This window comes from Chiloscyllium plagiosum, chromosome 6 (genome assembly GCF_004010195.1).
Source record: "Chiloscyllium plagiosum isolate BGI_BamShark_2017 chromosome 6, ASM401019v2, whole genome shotgun sequence".
Classification (NCBI taxonomy): Eukaryota; Metazoa; Chordata; class Chondrichthyes; order Orectolobiformes; family Hemiscylliidae; genus Chiloscyllium; species Chiloscyllium plagiosum.
Window position 1 is genome coordinate 466,248 of NC_057715.1, and position 21,722 is coordinate 487,969.

At 40.9% G+C, this 21,722-nt stretch overlaps 1 protein-coding gene across 2 annotated transcripts in view; it reads left to right on the forward strand.

Moving 5' to 3' along the window:
* The window catches only part of yap1 (Yes1 associated transcriptional regulator), a 131,148-nt gene that overhangs the window by 76,825 nt on the left and 32,601 nt on the right, over positions 1–21,722 (forward strand). For both annotated transcript variants that reach the window (XM_043691121.1, XM_043691120.1), the window contains exon 2: positions 11,268–11,386. In XM_043691121.1, the coding sequence (XP_043547056.1) occupies positions 11,268–11,386 (119 nt within the window). The remainder of the gene's footprint in view (positions 1–11,267; positions 11,387–21,722) is intronic.

The window sequence follows — 21,722 nt, forward strand, 5'->3', positions numbered from 1 at the left end:
TCTAGGACATTTGCACCTACTGACTCTACCGTCCTGTGACTGAACATTTCAACTCCGCCCTCCCACTCAGCCAAGAACATGCAGGTCCTGGGTCGTCCCCACTGCCAAACCATTACCACGTAGCATCTGGAGGAAAAACGCCTCATTCTGCCTTGGGACCCTGCAACCACAAGGGATGAATGTGAATTTTAATAGTTACCCCATTTCCCTTCCCTGCACATTATCCCAGTCCCAAGCCTCCAATTTGGCACCGCCCTCCTGACCTGTCCACCACCTTTCTCATCTATCCGCTCCACCCCCACCAACCTATTACCTTCTCCCTCACCAACTATCTATTGCTTTCTCAGCTACCTTCCTCCCCCCCCCTCCCATTTATCTCTCAGCTCCTACCAGCCCACGAGCCTCATTCCTAATGAAGAGCTTATGCCTGAAACGTTAACACTCCTACTCCTTGGATTTTGCCTGACCTGTGCTTTTCCAGCTTCGTACTCTCGACTCAGCATCCAAGTAAATCTTGTCTCAACCTTTATAGCAAGGAGACCAGAATTGCATGCAGTTTACCAAAAGTGGCCTAACCAATGTCCTGTACAGCTGCGACACGATGTCCTAGCTCCTTCACTCATTGTACTGACCAATAAACGCAAGTGTACCAAAAGTCTCTTTCACTACCCTGTCTACTCATGACTCAACTTTCAAGGAACCGTGAACCTGCACTCCAAGCTCTCTTTGTTTGGTTACACTCCCCAGGACCTTACCATTAAGAGTATAAGTCCTGCCCTGATTTGCCCTACCAAAATTTTGCACCTCACATTCATCAAATTAAACTCTGCCTGTCTGGTCAAGGTTCCATTGTATTGTGAGACAACCTTTGTCATTGTTGACTAAACCTCCAGTTTTGGTGTCATCTGCAAACTTAGTAACCATGCCTCCTCTGTTCATATCCAAATCATTTATATAAATGACATAAAGAAGTGTACCCAACACCGATCTCTGCAGCAAACCACTGGCCACAGGCCTCCAGTTTGAAAAGCAACCCTCCTCCAACACCACACTCTGTCTCCTACCTTCTAGCCAATGTTGTATCAAAATGGCTGGTTCTCCTGTATTCCATGTGATCTAACCTTGTTAAGCAGTTGTGTTTCTTTATGGAAGCCCTGAATCTTGACAAATGCCCTGTGAAAAAATGCAAACTGACTTTTCTTTGCTGCTTCTCTGGTACTAGTCTGCTACATGGCTGTAGCAGACCCAAAATTTTATGAATATTGCCATCTGCTGTTTGATTACTACTTTTTATTCTGGTCCATTAAATTTACTGAGTCAGCATCCTTACATTCTGAAATGAATTTGCACACAGATTTTGTCTTGATCAGGTTAAAACCTGCCTGCTCTTATTTTAAATATGTCCAGCATTGTCTTTTTTTTGGTGTTTGGAATTTTAATCTTGGATTTGGGATTTTAAGTTTACAAATGTATGTTAGCATCCTCAAACTTGTGCAGCAAATTGTACTCCGGCTGCTAGATAGATCTTGATGGAAACTGGAACCAAGTAAAAAAAAAGGTTGAATATTGTGCGGAAGTCACTTTAGCATTGATCTGGAATTCATTTTGCAAAATAGACTGTTGGCCTCCTGCCTCAAGTGTAGCATCATGTAAAATCAAAAGTAGATGCTATGCCATACCACTTATTGGCGATTTGGAACAGAAATTTAGGTGGGTTGTACGTTGGATGAAGTTGTTGAAGTTAATTTTGGCTAGTTTAATCAACACTATTTACTGTTAAGAGTGTGGTGCTGAAAAAACATAGCTGGTCAGGCAGCATCCAAGGAGGAGGAGAGTCGACATTTCAAGCATAAGCTCTTCATCGGGAATGAAGAGCTAGTCTCCTGCTCCTTGGATGCTATCTGATCGGCTGTGCTTTTCCAGCACTGCATGCTTCGACTTTGATCTCCAGCGTCTGCAGTTCTTATTTCTCCCAGCAGTATCTATTGCCAATTGGAATTAGCAAGTGCTGCCAAAAGATCTGATTAACGGGTTGTATAATATTTAAATCACAGAATCATAGAGATGTGCAGCACGGAACTAACTCGTCCATGCCGACCAGATATCCTAACCTAATTTAATGTATTTGCCAGCATTTTGCTCATATCCGTCTAAACCCTTCCTATTTGTAAACCCATCTAGATGCCTTTTAAATGCCGTAATTGTATCAGCCTCCACTGCTTTCTCTGTCAGTTCATTCCATACAAGCACCACCCTCTGTGAAAACATCGCCCCTTGCGTCTCATATCTTTCCCCTCTCACCCTAAACTTGTGCCCTCTAGGTCTGGTGTCTCACCCCAGGGAAAAGAGCTTGTCTACTTACCCTATCCATGTCCCCCATGATTTTATAAACCTCTATAATGTTACTCCTGAGCCTCTGATGCTCCAGGGAAAACAGTCCCAACCTATTCAGCCTCTCCCTATAGCTCAAATCCTCAAACCCTGGCAACATCCTTGTAAATCTTTTCTGAGCCCTTGCAAGTTTCACAAATTTTTTCCGATAGGAAGGAAACCAGAATTGCACACAATATTCCAACAATGGCCTAAGCAATGTCCTGTACAGCCACAATATGACCTCCCAACACTTGTACTCAATACTCTGACCAATAAAGGAAAGCATACCAAATGCCACCTTCACTATCTTATCTACCTGTGACTCTACTTTCAACAAACAATGAACTTGCACTCCAAGGTCTCTTTGTTCAGCAACACTCCCCAGGACCTTACCATTAAATGTGTAAATTCTGCTCTGATTTGCTTTTCCAAGATGCAGCACCTCACATTTATCTAAATTAAACTCCATCTGCCACTCCTCAGCCATTGGCCCATCTGATCAAACTCCCGTTGTACTGTTGAGGTCACTGTCTTTGCTGTCCAATACTGGCTAAAGGTGCGTTGAAGGAGCATTATTAAACTAAGTGTTTTTGACGTTGAATCACCTGAGCAAATATTCAGACAAGTGACCAAAAGGCTCAGATTGAGACTAATGCTACCCACATGATTGTCTTTTAGGACTTTTAGCAATCATGTCAGCTTGGAGATAACTACATAGTTACATATCAACAAAGTTGTTTTGTAGCACAGAATTTGATTGTTGTCAAAGTTTTTCATCATGCACTCCTGGAACACAAGAACTAGTAGCAGAAGTAGACCTTCCAGCTCTTCAAGTCTGCTCTGTCATTCAATAAGATCATGGCTAATCTCTTCGTGGACTCAGATCCACTTAACCATGCTCTGACCCCTTAATTCCTTTATTGTTTAAAAACAAAATCTACCTTAGCTTTAAAAACATTTACTGAAATAACATCAACTACTTCACTGGGCAAGGAATTCCATCGACTAACAACCCTCTAGGTTAAGAAGTTCCTTCTCAATTCAATCCTAAATCTGCTCCCTTTAATCTTGAGGCTACGCCCTCTTGACCTAGTTTCACCTGCCAGTGGAAGCATCCTCTTTACTTCTATGATATATAAAACTATGAAGGGAATAGATGTTTCTAAAAGATCTCCCCACATTCTTCTAAATTCCAATGAATGTAATCCCTTTTTACTTAGTCTGTCCTCATAAACCAAACCCCTCAACTCTGGAATCGACCAAGTGAACCTCCTCTGCACCCCCTCCAGTACCAGCACATCCTTTCTCAAGTAAGGAGTCCAAAACTGCACACAGTACTCCAGGTGTGCCCTCACCAGCCCCTTGTGCAGCTGCAACATTATCTCTTTGCTTTTAAACTCAATCCCTTTCGCAGTGAAGGACAAAATTTCATTTGCCTTCCTAATTGCTTGGACCTGCAGACTAACCTACTGTGATTCACACAGAAGGACACCCAGGTCCCTCTGCAAAGCAGCTTGCTGCAACTTTTTACCATTCAATTAACGATCCTTTTTACTATTACTCCTACCAAATGTATGGTTTATTTACATTGTAATCCATTTTCCAGTCCTTTACCCACTCACTCAATATATGTATGTTCCTCTGCAAAGTTTCACAGTCCTCTGCACACTTTGCTCTGCCACTCATCTTGGTGTCGAAGTCTGCAAATGACACTGTACACATGGTCCCCAACTCCAAATCATCAAAAAGTCGCAAATGATTGTAGTCCCAATAAAGATCCCTGAGAGATACCTCTAGTCACTGCCAGCCAGAATAGCACTCATTTATCCCCTCTTTGCTTCCTGTTAGTCAACGAATCCTCTGTCCATGCTCATAATTTACCTATAACACCTTGCATTCTTATCTTATGCTGCAGCCTCTTGTATGGCACCTTATCAAAGGCCTTTTGGAAATCTAGGTGAACCACATCCACTGGGTCCCCATTGTCCACTTGTTCATCGTAATGTCTTCATAGAATTTGAAAAGATTTGTTAAGCATGACCTAGCCTTCTTGAACCCATGCTGCGTCTGCCCAATGGGGGCAATTTCTAATGAGATGCCTTGCTGTTTCTTCCATGATAATAGTCTCCAGCATCTTCCCCACTACAGTGGTTAAGCTAATCGGTCTATAATTTTCCATCTTTTGTCTACCTCTCTTTTTAAGTGGCATCACATTTGCTGTTTTCCAATCTGTTGAAACTGCCCCAGAGTCCAGCGAATTTTGGAAGTTAACTGTCAGTACACCCACTATCGCTGCCACCATCTCTTTTAGTACCCCATGATGTATTCCATCAGGGCCAGATGACTTGTCTATCCTTAGCTCCATTAGCTTGCCCAACACTACCTCTTCCATAATACTGATTTGTTTCTTGTTTCTCCCCATCCTTCGTCTCTTTGTCAATTGCTGGCATATTATTAGTGCCCTCTATTATTAGACCGATACAAAATTCCTCTTCAGTGCCTCAGCCATTTCATCATATCCCATAACTGAATTCCTCTTCTCATTCTCTAAAGGACCAACTTTTAGTTTAGCCACTCTTTTTTTTATATATATATATATTCATAGAAACTTTTGCTATCTGTCTTTATATCCTGTGCCAGTTTTTTGTCGTGTTCTGTCTTTCTTTTTTAAAAGCACTTTCTGTGGCTTTCTGTTGACCTTTTAGTTTTCCAAATCTTCTAGTTTCATGCTGTTTTTGGCCACTTTGTATGCCTTCTCTTTCAATTTGATAGCCTCCCTTATTTCCTTCAACACTTATTGCAGATTACCCCTTTTCTTCCTTTTTGCTGGAATATACTTTTGCTGAGTACTTTGAAAAATTGCTTTGAAAGTCCTCCATTGCTCATTAACTGTCCCACCATAAAGTCTTTGTTTCCTGTCCACTTTAGCCAAGTCCTCCCTCAATCTATTGTAGTCCCCTTTGATCAAGTACAGGATGCTAATATTAGATTTTATCTTCACACACTCCATCCGAGTTCTAAATTCAACCATACTGTGATCACTCCTTCCAAGAGGTCAATAGTTATTCCTGTCTCATTACAGGACCAGATCTAAGATAGCTTGCTCCCTCGTTGGTTCTAGTAATACCATTCAAGAAAACTATCACTGATACACTCAACGAACTCCTCTTCAAGGCTACCATGGCTGAGTTGGTTCAACCAATCTACATGTAAAGTAAAATTCCCCCATGCTAATTACTAAACCATTTTTACAGGCATTAGTTATTCGTTGTTTATTGCCCCAATGTGTGATATTATTTGGTGAGCGGTAGACTGTGCCAATCGATGAGTTATTCCTCTTAGAATTCCTAATGTCCACCCGAATGGATTCAACCTCATTCTCCATAGAACCTATGTCATCTCTCAGCACCATCCTGATATCGTCCTTGAATATCAGAGTTACGCCACCTCCCTTTTCCTTTCTGCCTGTCCTTCCAAATTGTCTGGTACCCCTGGATATTTAACTCCCAGTCATGACCATCCTCTAACTATGTCTCCATAATGGCTACCAAATTGCGATGATTTACACTGTTAACTCATCAATCTTATGAGTGCTACGAGCATTCAGGTAAAGTGCCTTTATGCTAGCTTTCTTACCCTTATGATTTCCAGCGTCTCTAATAATATCTCGTGAGTTATCCTTCCTTTTCACTTCTTTCGTAGTCGGCCTTGAACTTAAACCTTGCTGCACACCTGCCAACCTGCTGTTTACCTTTTATTAACCATCATACTCCTTGTCGTTCTTCCCCCGGCCCCCCGACTCACTGGATTAAAGTCCTATTGATCATTTATCCTTTTTGCTGGAACACTGGTTCTAGATTGATTCAGGTGGAGACCGTCTCATTGGTACAGATGTCCCCAGTTCCAAAACTGATGCCAATGCCCCATGAAATGGAGCCCCTCTTTCCCACACCACTCCTGTAGCTGTGTTTACTTCCCTAATTTTTCTTATCCCTAGCCAATTTGCACATAGATTGGACAGTGATCCGGAGATTATGACCCTCGAGGACCTGTTCCTTAGTTTTGTTCCTAGTGCTTGATAATCCGCAAATGGGTCCTCCATCCTACCCTTGCCTATGTTGTTAGTCCTGACGTGGACCACAACAACTGGATCATCCCCTTCCTGCTCCAATATCCTTTCAAGCCGGCCAGAGATGTCCTGCATCCGGCACCGGGCAGGCGTCACACCATGCAGGACTCCTGACCCGGCTTGCAAAGGATACTATCTATTCCCCTAATTGTAGAATCCCCTATAACTGCTATTTGTCTTTTTGGTTAAACCCCCCCCCCCCACTACCACCACCACCTCCTTCTCCGCAACCTCGAATGCTATGGTGAGCTTGCTCATCCTCCTTGCAAACCTTTTCCTCGTCCAAACAGGGAGCAAGTATTGGATGAGGTCAAAAGCTGAAGCTCTTCCAATTCCTGAACTCCGGTTCCCCCTAACTACTTTACTTGCAGTCATACCCTGTTGTCCCTGATCATTAATTGAATTTGAATTGCTTAATCTACCAGGTATGACTGCCTCCTGAAACAAAGCATCCAGGTAACTCTTCCCCCTCTTGGATGTGCCGCAGTGTTTGAAGCTCAGATTCCAGATTTTCAGTTCAGAGCTGGAGTTCGTCCACCAACCAACACTTGCTGCAGATGTGGTCGCTGCCGTTCACAATGGGGTCAGCCAGCTCCCACATCATACAGCTACAGCACATTACCTGCCAAGCCATCTCTGCTTAGTTCCTTAAATTTATTTAAAGTAATAAAGTATGAATTAAATACCTTCTAATACTTCTCTGCTATGGTCTTTTTCAAATAACCAATTAATAGATAAATGAAAATGTAAAATTTAACCAATTACATGATACAGAAGAAATAGAAAAAATGGGTGCAATCACAATTTGTAGCACAGGAGGAAATGATGCTGATTATTTGCCAAATTGACTGCTTGAGACATTGCTGTTGCAGAAAACAGTGGTAAGCTCTAGGCTTGCAAGCACCTGGTAATTCAAAAATGGTGCAAGGCTTGAACATGTTTTGTTGCAGTGCGTGTCCCTGCATATGAATGTGAATGATTTACAGTTCTAGCAAGTGTAAACAAATCACCGTATAAACTCAACTGATTATCATAATTTGGTTGCTGAGGTATCCTTTTATAGAATTCTTACAGTATGGGGCAGGCCCTTTGGCCCAAGAAGTCCACACCAACCCTCTGAAGAGTAACCCACCCAGACCCAATTTCCCCTGACTAATGCACCTAATCTAGGCATCCCTGACCACTATGGGCAATTCAGCATGGGCACTTCACCCAACCTGCACATCTTTGGATTGTGGAAGGAAACAGTAGCACCTGGAGGAAACCCACGCAGACACTGGGAGAATATGCAAACTCCACACAGACATTCGCCTGAGGTTGGAATAGAACCTGAGTAACTGGCACTGTGAGGCAGCAGTGCTAACCACTAAGCCACCGTGCTGCCCTATTAGTGCAAATGCATATTATAAAGCAACATCTAACAGATTTTTTTTCTTGGATTCTGCAAGCACAGTCTGCTTCATGAACAACTGATCAATCAAAACCCATGTTTCCATCAGCTCATGGTTAGGATGTGGAATATGTCTTTTGTTGCACTCACAGATTTATCCATGCCACTACTCAGTTGTCCAGGTGTTTGACACTGCAGGAGCAAAAACCGGAGAAGGAGGGTATGATGAAGTCTTTGCCAATTGGCGTGCAGGTTTACGATTACCTATTTTACACATGGGGTACAAGGTTTGAGGATATTCACCCAAACAAGGAAACTGATTCCCTGCAGAGATATCTAAAGTTTGTGGCAACCTAACGTTACATGAATTCTGTGATGAAAGTTCATAATATCGTATTTACATTATTAATTTCTGGGAACTTGGAATCTAAAGTAGCAATAGGTGAGTTTTGCTTTTGTTTCTGTGAAAGTGACTCTTTTTGAAAGGTTCAAAAACGCTTTTTAACAGAGTTCAAGACAGCATTTCTGAGGATGCATGTGACTCAATCTAAATGCAGGTAGTTCACACTGTATTGGTGAGGGTTCACACTGAGGGTTGGTGGTATGGTGTTAGTTATCCTGTGCGACCCCGCACTGTACAAAAGTTGTGCTATACAAATCATATGGAAAGTGGTGATGCAAAATACGCTCTAGCCAACCTGTTTTAAAAGCTCGTGCTTTTCTTATTCATAGTCATAGAGATGTACAGCATGGAAACAGACCCTTCTGTCCAATCTGTCCATGTCGACCAGATATCCCAATCCAATCTGGTCCCACCTGCTGGCACCCGGCCCATACTCCTCCAAACCCTTCCTATTCATATACACATCCAAATGCCTCTTAAATGTTGCAATTGTACCACTCCCTACCACTTCCTGTGGCAGCTCATTCCATACCCGTACCACCCTCGGTGAAAATGTTGCCCCGTAGGTCTCTTTTATATCTTTCCCCTCTCACCCTAAACCTATGCCCTCTAGGTCTGGATCCCCCAACCCCAGGGAAAAGACTTTGTCTGTTTATCCTATCCATGCCCCTCTTTTGTAAACCTCTATAAGGTCACCCCTCAGCCTCCGACGCTCCAGGGAAAACAGCCCCAGCCTGTTTCGCCTTTCCCTATAGCGGAAATCCCCCAACCCTGGCAACATCCTTGTAAATTTTTTCTGAACCCTTTCAAGTTTCCTTTCCAATAGGAAGGAGACAAGAATTGCACGCAGTATTCCAACAGTGGCCTAACCAATCTCCTGTACAGCCGCAACATGACCTCCCAACTCCTGTACTCAATACTCTGACCAATAAAGGAAAGCATACCAAACACCGCCTTCACTATCCTGTCTACCTGCGACTCCACTTTCATTATTCACACCTATTCACCAGTTGCATTGCAATGAATTCACGTTGACAAAATGTGCGTTATAGCAGAATGGCCTGCATTGAGATAATTAAAAATTGCATGACGTCAGGTTTTGGTCCAACAGGTTTATTTACAAGTACGAGCTTTTGGAGCTCTGCTCCTTCATCACATAGCTTGTGGAGCAGAATCATAGGACACAGAACTTATAGCAAAAGATCATCGTGTCATGCAACTGATGTAATAAACAAAACCTAGATTGCTGATAGATCTTTCATCTTTTAGAATGGGTCGCAGGTTTCGATTCATTAATATGTAAATCCCAGAGCTGCTTTGAAGTCACATTCCAGAAATAACTTAAGATTCTAATGAAACAGAAGTGACATCTCAGTTCAGACAATGCATTAAAGGTGTGAGATTAGAGTCTGTGTATTCCAATCTTGAGTCAGACTGGTTCTATTTCCAAAGTAGAAATTTATAAAATGTCACATGGATTGATTGCCTGCAGAATGTACGCTTTTTGACCAAAATAGAATTTATCTGCAAATTCACCCCATAGACTTTTATGTGGGAACATACAAAAGAGAGTGAGAGTGTGTGCGAGTGAGAGATGGAGTAATGCTGAGGGGTTCTGTGAGTGAGGGATGTGTGTGTGCACTGAGAGAGAACATGTGTATGAGAGTCTGTGTGTTGCGAGTATGAGTGTGTGTGTGTGTGTGTGTGTGTGTGTAGTGTAGTGGGGTCGAGTCTGTGTGTTGCGAGTAAGTATGAGTGTGTGTGTGTGTGTGTGTGTGTAGTGTAGTGGGGTCCCCTTTAGTATGACCTGAATCCAAGGTCCCAGTTGAGGCACCGTCATGGGTTCTGAAGTTTGGCCACACTGCGTTGCTGCGTGTCCCAAATTCCACCTTGGAGGGCGGTCTCCCGAAGATCATGTTTGCAGGAACAAGAGAAATAAAAAGACTGCAGAAATGCCAATGCCATAAGTCCCCAACATTCTAGATTATTTTTGAAAACTTTTAAAAGTGCTTTTTAAAGCTTCAATTACAAAAGAAACTGAGCACTCATGTTATAAGACCATAAGACACAGGAGTGGAAGTAAGGCCATTCGGCCCATCGAGTCCACTCCGCCATTCAATCATGGCTGATGCGCATTTCAGCTCCACTTTCCAGCGTTCTCCCCGTAGCCCTTAATTCCTCGAGACAACAAGAATCTATCAATCTCGGCCTTGAAGACATTTAGCGTCCCGGCTTCCACTGCACTCCGTGGCAATGGATTCCACAGGCCCACCACTCTCTGGCTGAAGAAATGTCTCCGCATTTCTGTTCTGAAATGACCCCCTCTAATTCTAAGGCTGTGTCCACGGGTCCTAGTCTCCTCGTTTAACTGAAACAATTTCCTAGCATCCACCTTTTCCAAGCCATGTATTATTTTGTATGTCTCTATTAAGTCTCCCCTTAATCTTCTAAACTCCAACGAATACAATCCCAGTATCCTCAGCCGTTCCTCATATGTTAAAATTATACTAATTTGTTAACTTTGAACTTGCATATATCACACAAGTTCAGAAATCATTCGCAACTGGAAACATTAATTCTGCTCTCTTTCACCAGAGATGCTGCTAAATCTGACTTTTTCCAGCAATTTGTTTGTATTTCCTTCCACTCCTGTCCGAAATGATTTGCATTGCTTAAATTGTATTTGTGCTGTTATCTCACCCAAACAAATACTTAAATCTAAGTTACTGCAGCTTGTATATAAAAGTCTGTTCAGTATGAATCATGCAATGAACTCATCAACTGAAATCTCAAGTTTGTATGGGGATTGCTGCTTGAAATTTAAATTTGTTTTATCCTTGAAGTGTTGTGACCGTTCTCTGGATTTATTATTGTGTTTGACTGTACGGCATAATAGAGTTGTTCATCATTTTCTCATGTTCTCAGAGTTACAGACATGACCACACGACTGTTTAACTTTTCTTTTACTATAGTCACATTGAACAGACCACAACATGGCAAGACCCAAGAAAGCCCATGTCTGTATTAAATTCGACTACTCCTGCCAGCACAGTATCCCTGCAACAGAACCTAATGAATACAACATCTTCAGGTAAGCAGAGAAAAACCGTGTGGAAAGTGGGAGTGTGGGTGGTGAAATTAGTGGTGAAGAAACATTTGTAAACCCAATTCACAACCTCTTTCCAAATATTTTTATTAATTTTATGCACTTCACTTGTCTAGGCTTTGATTTGAAAGGAAGTGCAGCCTTGCAAAGTAGGAGCAATTGCAGAAATTAGTCATGTATTTCCCTCTTGACTATGTCATTGACTCACATAGTGAAAGGCTTTAGTTTGTCCATTTGTTCTCTTACCAGAATATAATTCTCCAGCCTTTGTAGCACTGCCATAAACATCTAGCCCATTCATTATGTTATTTAATGTGGAAGGGTGTGCTTATATATCAATGTAGTAAATAGTAACAGTAAAATACCCAGTGCAGCAATAATCACTTCTATCACTTCAGCATTTCTACGAAGTGCAAATGCACAAGAGCCTGAAATGTTGAATCTATTGTTTGAATAGTTGAGATTGAGTTGATTTCAGAGATACTCACTCTGTTCCTTCAAATATTTAAGACAACAGAGTTTCCAGTGACTGAGAGCCCAGAAGAAAAGCGCCATTGTAAAATTAAATGGAAGAAACATAAGAAAGAGGAAGATTTTTCTTTAAAGTACAGGCATGTGAAGCTATCAAACATAGTGCAGTAGTTGGTGATTGAAGCAGAGTCCTTGTCAGTGTTTATGAACAGGCTGGATACATGGTTCAAAGAAAAGAGACTTAAAAGGCATGGAAACAAATTGGGAGTCAGGGAAAAAACCACTATTCATGACAGATGAGTTCCAACATGAGCTGGTTATAGGAACTGAATGTACTGTTTGGGTGGTTGTTCTATACAGGTAATTCAGTTTTAAACCTGAAATATTTTAACACCTGACTTTTGCTTAAAATTAAAGACCACTTTGATATTATTTTCAAAGAAAGGTTATGGGCTATGTTTCTGGAATTCTTTGTGTGGTAATCGTTCAGATTTATGTCAGTGTATGGTTATTCATTTCAAAAAAAGTGCCTAATTGTTATTTTAAACATTGGTTTGCTGAATGAATCATTAATTTTGGTTTGCCTTTTGCATAGGCTCAGTATACTGCTCAGTTTTAGTGAAATATAATCAGACTTATTTTACTATTACATCCTCATTGGCTGCAACCTCTTTATACTGAACAAAACTACTGAAATAAATTCAATCTCTTCATTACAGAAAGATTGATTCATTTGTCAATAGCTACCATCACCGAGACAACGAATTGAATCACTGCAAACATTTTCATTGTTTAAGTAATCAGTTTGATCCAAATACCCACGGCATTACATATATCTTTCTTTTAGAATTGTTTTAGCAAATATATAATGTTAGTGACAAAGGAAAAGCATTACCAGATTACTGATCACAGAATTGGTAATAGTAGGATGACACAATGGTTCAGTGGTTAGCACTGCTCTCTCTCAGCACCAGGGTATCAGGTTCGATTCCAGCCTTAGGTGACTGTCTGTCTGTGTGGAGTTTGCACATTCTCCCCATGTCTGCGTGGGTTTCTTCCGTGTGCTCCGGTTTCCTCCCACAATCAAAGATGTGCAGGTCAGGTGAATTGGCTATGCTAAATTGCCCATAGTGTAAGGTGCATTAGTCAGAGGGAAATGGGTCTGGGTGGATTACTCTTCGCAGGGTCGGTGTGGACTGGCTGGGCCGAAGGGCCTGTTTCCATACTGTAGGGAATCTAATCTACAGAAATAAACCATTCAGCCGATCATGCCTACACCATATTTACCTAGTGCTAATCTTTTGCCTTTCCCCACATCCCTGCACTCCACTTCTATCCAAAGTCACCAGTGCCCTGTTAAATGCTTCAATGGAACCTGCCTCCTTCACATTTCTAAGGTAGACAGGCAGAAGGCTGGAAGGACACTGCTAGCTAGGCAGCATCAGGAGGTGAAAGTGAAGACTGCAGATGCTAGAGATTAAAGTAGTGTGTGTGGTGCTGGAAAAGCACAGCAGGTCAGGTAGCATCAAAGGAGCAGAAAAATCGACATTTCGGGCAAAAGTCCTTGAAGGTCCTTTTCCAGCACCCCACACTCTAGCAGCAGGAGGTGGAGAAGTCAGTGATTTGGGTGTAACCCTTCTGGACATTTTCAGGCGACATTCCACACCATAGCCACTCATGTTGTGAAAACCGTTTTGTTTTTTGCTCACATCGACCTTGTTTCATTTGTTTCTCACTTTAAAACTATTCTGTCTTGTTCTACCTTGATCAATTTGCCCATTTTTTTCTTGGCTCTCAAAAGCACACTCGTAGGTGGTCAGGTACCCGAGATCATTAACACTTCTGACTGCTCTTGAGTCTCTAGCTTCTCTCAAGTAATTAATTTGTCCCTTACTACTATTCGTGTCTTTAACCCCCTACCCCAATCTTCATGCCCTCCTCTCTCCACCTTTTGATTTTCTCTGTCTTAATTCTTTTCGTCTGCTCATTGCTTTTGTTCATATTTGCTTGTCATTTCAAAAATATTGTTTCAAGGGTTTTTGAGAAGAGCGGGAGATCTCATTGCTAGTCAGTCTTGATCGTTGTACTTTTATAGATGCTTGCAGTAAACATATTCTGTGCCAATCTTGTAGTGATGCTCAGAGTTTTGAAATATGGTCACTTCCCAATCAGTTAGTTCAAAACAGGTTTTCCTAATCCAGTTGATTTTCTTTCCATTTCAGGTTTTGCATCTGAGTGTATTTCATTGGATGCAGGCATTGTTGGCAAAGTCAGCACTTATCACCATCTGTAGTTGCCCTTGAACCATGTGGCTTGCTCAGGCATTTCACAGGGCACTTACAAGTTAACTGTAAGTTAACAAGTGGGTCCAGAGTTGCATATAGGCCAGAGTAAAGATGACAGATTTCCTTCCTTAATATAAGTGAACCAGATGGGTTTTTTAAACAAATTTCACAACAGTTTAATGATCGCAATTACTAGGACTAGCTTTCAATTGATATTTAAGGATTTTAAATTCCATTCAAGTGGCTACCATGGTGGGATTTGAACCAATGTTCCCAGACCATTACCTTGTGTCTCATGATTACCAATCCAGTGAAATGGCCACTATGCTATCACTTCCCCATTTTCACATGATTGGAAATAAAGACTTCTGTTAAATTGTTGGCGTGTTTTTAATTCATTCACAGGATGAGGGTGTGGCTGACTTCGTCACCATTTATGCCCATCCTAGGAAGCAGTTCAAAATCATGGGTCTGGAATCACATATAGTCCAGACCACATAAAGATGACCGTTTCCTTCCCTAAAAGATGTGTGAATCAGGTAGGGTTTTCTGACCATCAAAAATGGATTCAGTCATTGTTACACTCCTAATCCCAGATTTTGTTTAAAATTCAAATTCCACCAACTGCTATAGTAGGATTTGAACCCAGGTCCTCGGAACATTACCAGTGGTCTCTTGATTAACAGTCCAGTGATAATACCACTAGACTATCGCCTCTCCTGTGTAGTAGATTGTGTGGTCGAAAAGCAAATTGGGCCATGTCGCTACTACAATCTTTTGCAAAACCTAAAAGAATAATATCCATTAGTAAATTTAAAGGTCATGAATATTAGATCATGGTATTTGATGCCTAGTTGCTGCAGGGATACAATAATTCTGATGCACAATTGATAGAGCCCCACTCACTCTCAGCACCATTTACTGTTATATAGTCAGCATTTAATGACAACTGTGTCTACATTGCACCTAAGGGTACAGACGATATTTATCATTGATTAATGTTTGGCTTTTCTGTACCTCAGTCTCCAAAACCTTTAATTCACAGATCTGAAATTCCCCACCTTGTTCCCACAAATCTTCTCAGATTTTAATTTTTGACTATTTCCCCATTCCTTCATGTTGGTTCTATTGTCCCACTCTATAATCTTGCTTGACTTAAAAGTAAAATTCATGGTATTTGTCACATGCAATGTCACTGAAAATTGTCTATTACGAAGGAGAAGGCTGCTCAGGATGTAGAACTTCGGTCAGCACATCTTGAAGAGAAGACACAAGATGGGAAGTGCAAGTGTGGGGCACTTGTATGAAATTGTTATGGTAACAGATGGAGCTGGATAAGGGTGTGAAAGAGTGAACTTTACCCAGAAGTTGAAAATGAATTGAGAGAAGAAATATTATAAATTGTTTCCGTGGTCATTGGCTGAGGGTGAATAAATTCATAACTGGACACAGAATTGATAAGTTGCACATTAAATAGAAAATGAAAAATCTCCCATTTGAATTAACTCACTTGGTAAAAGTCTTTTTCCTGGAGTAAGGGAGTCCAGAACTAGAGGGCATAGGTTTAGGGTGAGAGGGGAAAGATATAAAAGAGACCTAAGGGGCAACTTTTCCACGCAGCGGGTGATAAGTGTATGGAATGGGCTGCTAGAGGAAGTGGTGGAGGCTGGTACAATTGCAAGATTTAAAAGGCATCTGAATGGGTATATGAATAGGAAAGGTTTGGAGGGGTATGGGTCGATTGCTGGCAGGTTGGGCTAGATTGAGTTGGGATATCTGGTATGCATGGATGAGTTGGATTGAAGGGTCTGTTTCCATGCTGAATATTTCTATGACTCTATAGGATCTGGGCAGGGAGACAGAAGGGAAACTTGGGTATGATTATTCATTAGGGAAGACTAGAGGGAAATGTTTAAGTGCGCATGTGTTGCAACAAGCTTCTTTAAAGAGCATGTGTCATTTTAAATCCAATGTTCTGACAAAAGATCATCAACCTGAATTTATCTGACAAAGAACTCTGCTAGAGATTGGGTTGTTTGTCAATAAAAATGTACCTGTCTCCATCCCTGTGTTGCACCTTATTGCTGTTCTCATGTTTTTTTATTGTAAAGCGCACCTGGACATTGACAGTATAAATTGTGAGTCGTACAGCAACTTGCGTTGTCTGTACTCATTACAACGGTTTATGGATTTAAGTTGGGCGAATTGAGGGTAGCCTATGGAACAATATGATTTGTTTGTGGAGAAAGCATTTGTAAGAAAAGCACAATTAATTTTTAGGAAAATTCATTTTCCTAAATTTGTTTCACTTTTTGATGCTTCCGGCTCTTCCGGTATTTTCCTCTTCCTTTATTATTAAATAGCTGCTTAGATTAGATTACTTAGTGTGGAAACAGGCCCTTCGGCCCAACAAGTCCACACCGACCCACTGAAGCGCAACCCACCTAGACCCATTCCCCTATGTTTACCCCTGCCCCTAACACTACAGGCAATTTAGCATGGCCAATTCACCTAACCTGCACGTTTTTGGACTATGGGAGGAAACCGGAGCACCCGGAGGAAACCCATGCGGCCACTGGGAGAATGTGCAAACTCCACACAGTCAGTCACCTGAGGCGGCAATTGGACCCGGGTCTCTGGTGCTGAGAGGCAGCAGTGCTAATCACTGTGCCACCGTGCTGCCCCAAATGCTTAAAGGATGTCATTTTTTTTTTCCCCTGTTAACCTGTGTGCATCCCATAATCTGAAAGCCTCAATAATTCCCTTGGATGTAGGCTTTCGTTGGTGTCTCTAATTATGTCAATTTTTTGATTAATTACTGTTTACCTTCTGTAGAACATTTTGCCCCCTCACCCCCCACCCCCCAAAGTTTGAAATCCCCTCATAGATTTCTCTTTCTCATCCTCTCCCACTTACACTTTCTGTTTGAGCTGTTTTTACAGAGATGATGATGAAAATAGTCCTTCAGCAATTGAGTATTTGTTGTTTGCTTGAAGAATTGAATTTCAAGACTTCTGTTGAGTAAAGATGACCATGTTTTTATCACTTAATGGCACGCTTTGAATTGGAATGCAGTTTGATGTTTGCAGAATCTGGCATGAAGTGAACCCAGGTTATCTAAGTGCCTTCATAGTGGACCGTGCTCCTGGTTTTCACAGAGCAGCAGAGTATTGGTTTTCATTTATTATGTTTCTTACAGGGTCTCAATTGTGATAGCAGGTTAGATCCCTGCTGTTTAAATAAGAAAATACAGGTTGTTCTTACAGCTATTAGTGGCCAGATTCAGAATGTTACATTTCATGAATGATCTCAATAAGCAGATCGGTTGGGAGTGAAATTTTAGTATATTGAAATTTAAAAAGGTGCAACAGTTTTCTATAGTCCTTGAATTTATCCGATGAAGAACTCTGCTAGAGATTGGGTTGTTTGTCAATAAAAATGTACCTGTCTCCATCCCTGTGTTGCACCTTATTGCTGTTCTCATGTTTTTTTATTGTAAAGCGCACCTGGACATTGACAGTATAAATTGTGAGTCGTACAGCAACTTGCGTTGTCTATACTCATTACAATGGCTTATGGATTTAAGTTGACCGAATTGAGGGTAGGCTATGGAACAATATGATTTGTTTGTGGAGAAAGCATTTGTAAGAAAAGCACACTTAATTTTTAGGAAAATTCATTTTCAGGTTGGAGGGGATTGAAACTTTATTAAATAATACTTAGGCAAATGCCCATTTTAGCAATTTAGTTACAATTAACCAATTAATATTCGTGACCAATTTACATTTATACTAAAACAAAATGCTATAGATGCTGCAAATCCAAAATGGAAGTAGAAAATACTGAAAAGGGTCAATTGCCAAGGTAGAAACTGCAGAGTGGGAAACAGCGTTAACATTTCGGGTTGTGATCTATCCTCAGAACTGGGGAGCAAGTGACTTTAAACTAGTGAGAGGGAAAAGGGTGAAGAAACCGAAAGCTTGGTGATTGGATGAAGGCTAGGATGTATCAAGTGATAAAGGTTTCATTCTACAAGGCCAATTGGAATGGTCCAGGGATAAGTAAACATTTTAAACATTATCCCTAATAGATGTCATCCAAATGCAAAGCGAAGGAAAATCAAGAAATGACAGACAGAAAGCCAAGCCAACAAAACAAAACAATGTCGGAGAAGAACTTAAATTTGAGTTCCTAAAATGCCCAACCAAGAGATTAGATGCTCTTTCTTGAACTTGTGTTGAGTTTCATTAGGGGTGTGGCAGGCTGAAGACAGGTCAGAGGGGAGCAAAGTGAATAAATTTCTTAAGTTGACTTTAGACTTGGAGTCAGGCTTCTGTAAAGTGTTCTCTAAAGTGGCAATGCTATCTGCATTTAGTCTCTTCACTGTAGAAAGGATTCCCTTGTAAAATGAGTAAAGTATATTAAATTGAAAGTGTTTGAGCAAATTGCTGTTCCATTTGTAAGGAGTCCTTGGACAGTGAGAAGTGAACAAAGTTATTGCACCACCTGTATTTGCGTGGGAAGTTTTAGGAAGAAAGGCAGGGGGTATAAGGGGTGATTAAGCAGCAGAACAATGTATTGGAAATGGAATAATCTGTTCCCCCTGCTGAAAGGGAAGGCAAAGATGTTTGGTGGCTTCACTGTTGCGGTCATGTTGGAAATGGACCTGGTGAAAATGGAGGCTCATGGAGTAAAAGGCAAGAATCAGGGGAACCTTATGATTTTGACTTGGAGGGAGAGAGTTAGAATAGAAGTGCACTAAATATATCCGATACAGAGGGCTCCATCAACTCAGCAGAGTGAGCTGACTGCTTGTGGGTAGAAACTTTGATTGAAGATATAAAGAAAGTAGTAATGGGACTGCGATTATGGGTAGGATCAGTTTTGCTGTTTATGGTAGTAGCACCTTGAGTGGCCCATTTATGTTTGATTGACAATTGGAATATATGTGTATTAACACTTATGAGGTTCCCTCACAAACTGAAAACTGTGGAAATTAATTTCAACCAAACTGAGTGTCACTGAACAACAAATGATTCCAACAAAAACCATTTCAGAAGAAGGGTCACTGGACTTAAAACGTTAACTCTGATTTCACACTACAGATGCTGCCAGACCCTCTGACATTTCCCAGTAATTTCTGGTTTCCAATGTGAAGGATAGGTCTCTGTCTATAGGCTGGCCAGTCTTGTCTTGTTGCTGGGAAAATTACTCCACTCAACATTGAGATAAATGATTAACTGGTTTGAGAAGAGCACAGATTAATCAGTGATATTCAGTATTGTTTTGTAAAGAGTAGTTGGTCTCTTATTATCTTAATTAAAACTTTTGTTGAAGTAACAAGGGGGTATTGTTGAAACTCTCAATAGATGTGATCTATGTGAATTTATTCTGGCATCTGACAAAATCCTAAGCAGCAGACGATTGAGAAATTAAGATGTGGTGGTGCCAGTATTGGACTGGAGTGGACAATGTTAAAAATCATACAACACCAGGTTATTGTCCAGCAGGTTTATTTGAAAGTACAAGCTTTTGGAGCACTGCTCCATCATTAAATAGCTAGCTACCTGATGAAGGAGCAGTGCTTCAAAAGCTTGTATGTTCAAATGAACATGTTGGACTATAACCTGGTATTGTATGATTTTTAATTTTGAGAAATCAAACCACTGAACAGAATATGGTGAGTCGGAACCATAATTAACTCTGACAGGAAGCAAAGGGTAATAGTCGGTGTATATTTTCTTGAATAGAAAGTGGGTTCCATTCGTGTTCCACAGGGCTCAGTTTTGGTTCCCTTACTATTTGGTATGTATTAATAATTTAGAATGATCTATGGGAGGCATAATTTGGAAATTTGCAAATGACACAAAAAACGTCCGGTTCGTTGATAGTGAAGAGGATGCCTTTGACTACAGGATGATGCCAAAGCTTTGCTTGAGTGAGCAGAAAAGTGGCAAGTGGTATCCAATGCTGAAAAATATGATTTTATACAAGAGGAGAGGGCAAACCAAGAAAGACAATACACAATAAACAGAGTGTAAAGCGGAGTAGAGGAAATGAGACACCTTGGAATGTGTCCACAGGTTCCTGAAGGTGTCAGAACAGGTAGATAATGTAGTAAAGATGATGCATGGGATGTTTTCTTTCATTGGGCAAGCTATTAAATGCAAAAGAAGGAATGAAATTTGGAATGATGTAAGACACTGAGTGGGGCACAGTTGGATGTTTGTGTACATATCTAGTCACCACATCAGGAAGGTCAAAATTACAATGGGGAGAGTGCTGAGGAGATTTTCAACAATATTGTCAGCACTTGTATGTGTACAAGGAAATACTGGATAGGCTAGAGTTGTTTACCTTACAATAGTAGAGGCTAAAGATGATGTAGCCAAGGTGTGCAAAATAATGAGAACTTGGGTAGAGTGGACAGGAAGATCTGCTACAGAGAGGTTAATCAGCAGGGACGCAGAATTAAGGTGATTTTGTAGAAGGAGCATGAGAGAAGAAAAACTTTTCCCAGAAGATGGATGATGGGTTGAAATTGTTGCCCAGTATGGTGGTTGAGACAGAAGCCCTCAACTCATTTAAAAGGAACTTGGAACTGTACCTAAGTGTAATACCTGCTAAGCTATGGATGAGGTACTGGATGGCGAGACTAGATTGGGTGACAAGCCTGTGCTGACAAGATAGGCTGAAGAATCTCTTTATGCCATAACATTTCTATGGTTCTATGGTGTAGCTAGTCATTGGCAATTTTATAAGTACAACATTCAAATTGCAATTTGAAGATAGCTATTCCTTGGTATCTAATCTGTCTTTGAATCATCTCCAGAAGGAGTAGGAAAGATACCAGTGGGTTAGTTCTGAAGCTCAAACCTGTTGCATGGAAATTCACTGTGTAGCTGGTGGATTCTGTACTTAGTGGAATTCCATTCATATGCCACGAATGAGAAGAAATCCTAACTTCCATTGCAATATGTTCCTACATTATCTACAAATTTGAAGATTACTACATCTTCCCTGATGCTTTGTTCTGTGGAACAGGGTTACCTACTAGTGAGTGAGTATTGACAAGTTCAATTGAATGTCCTCACAATAGCAGACTCAGTTACTTTAGTGCAGACTACTAATTATTGGACTTCTCTGTTGTTTTTATATAGCTCATCTGGATAAACTAGCCAACAATTTGGGTTTGTGCATCCTGTACTCGCGCAATATTCTTTTTGGGATGCTTTGGTGGAGGGCTAGTTGTAACTTAGTGCTATTTGCTCAAAGAACTGAGGGCATTGGATTTTTCCTAAGTTCACAAATGACTATCATTTTCCTATTCTGCTGATATTAAGAATGGAGGTATTTTGGAGCAGCACTTGGATGCGCATTGATATTTGTGACACCTATAAAAAGTCCACAAAGCTTAGGTGAAAAAAATGAGCTGAGAGTTTTCCTGTGCAGTAATATTACCTTGACAACATTTTTTATAACCAATTTCTAATTAACATATTTTTTTCTCTTCTAAAAAAAATCAAGCCTCTCTCCCTCCCCTCCCCTCCCCTCCCTTCCCCCCC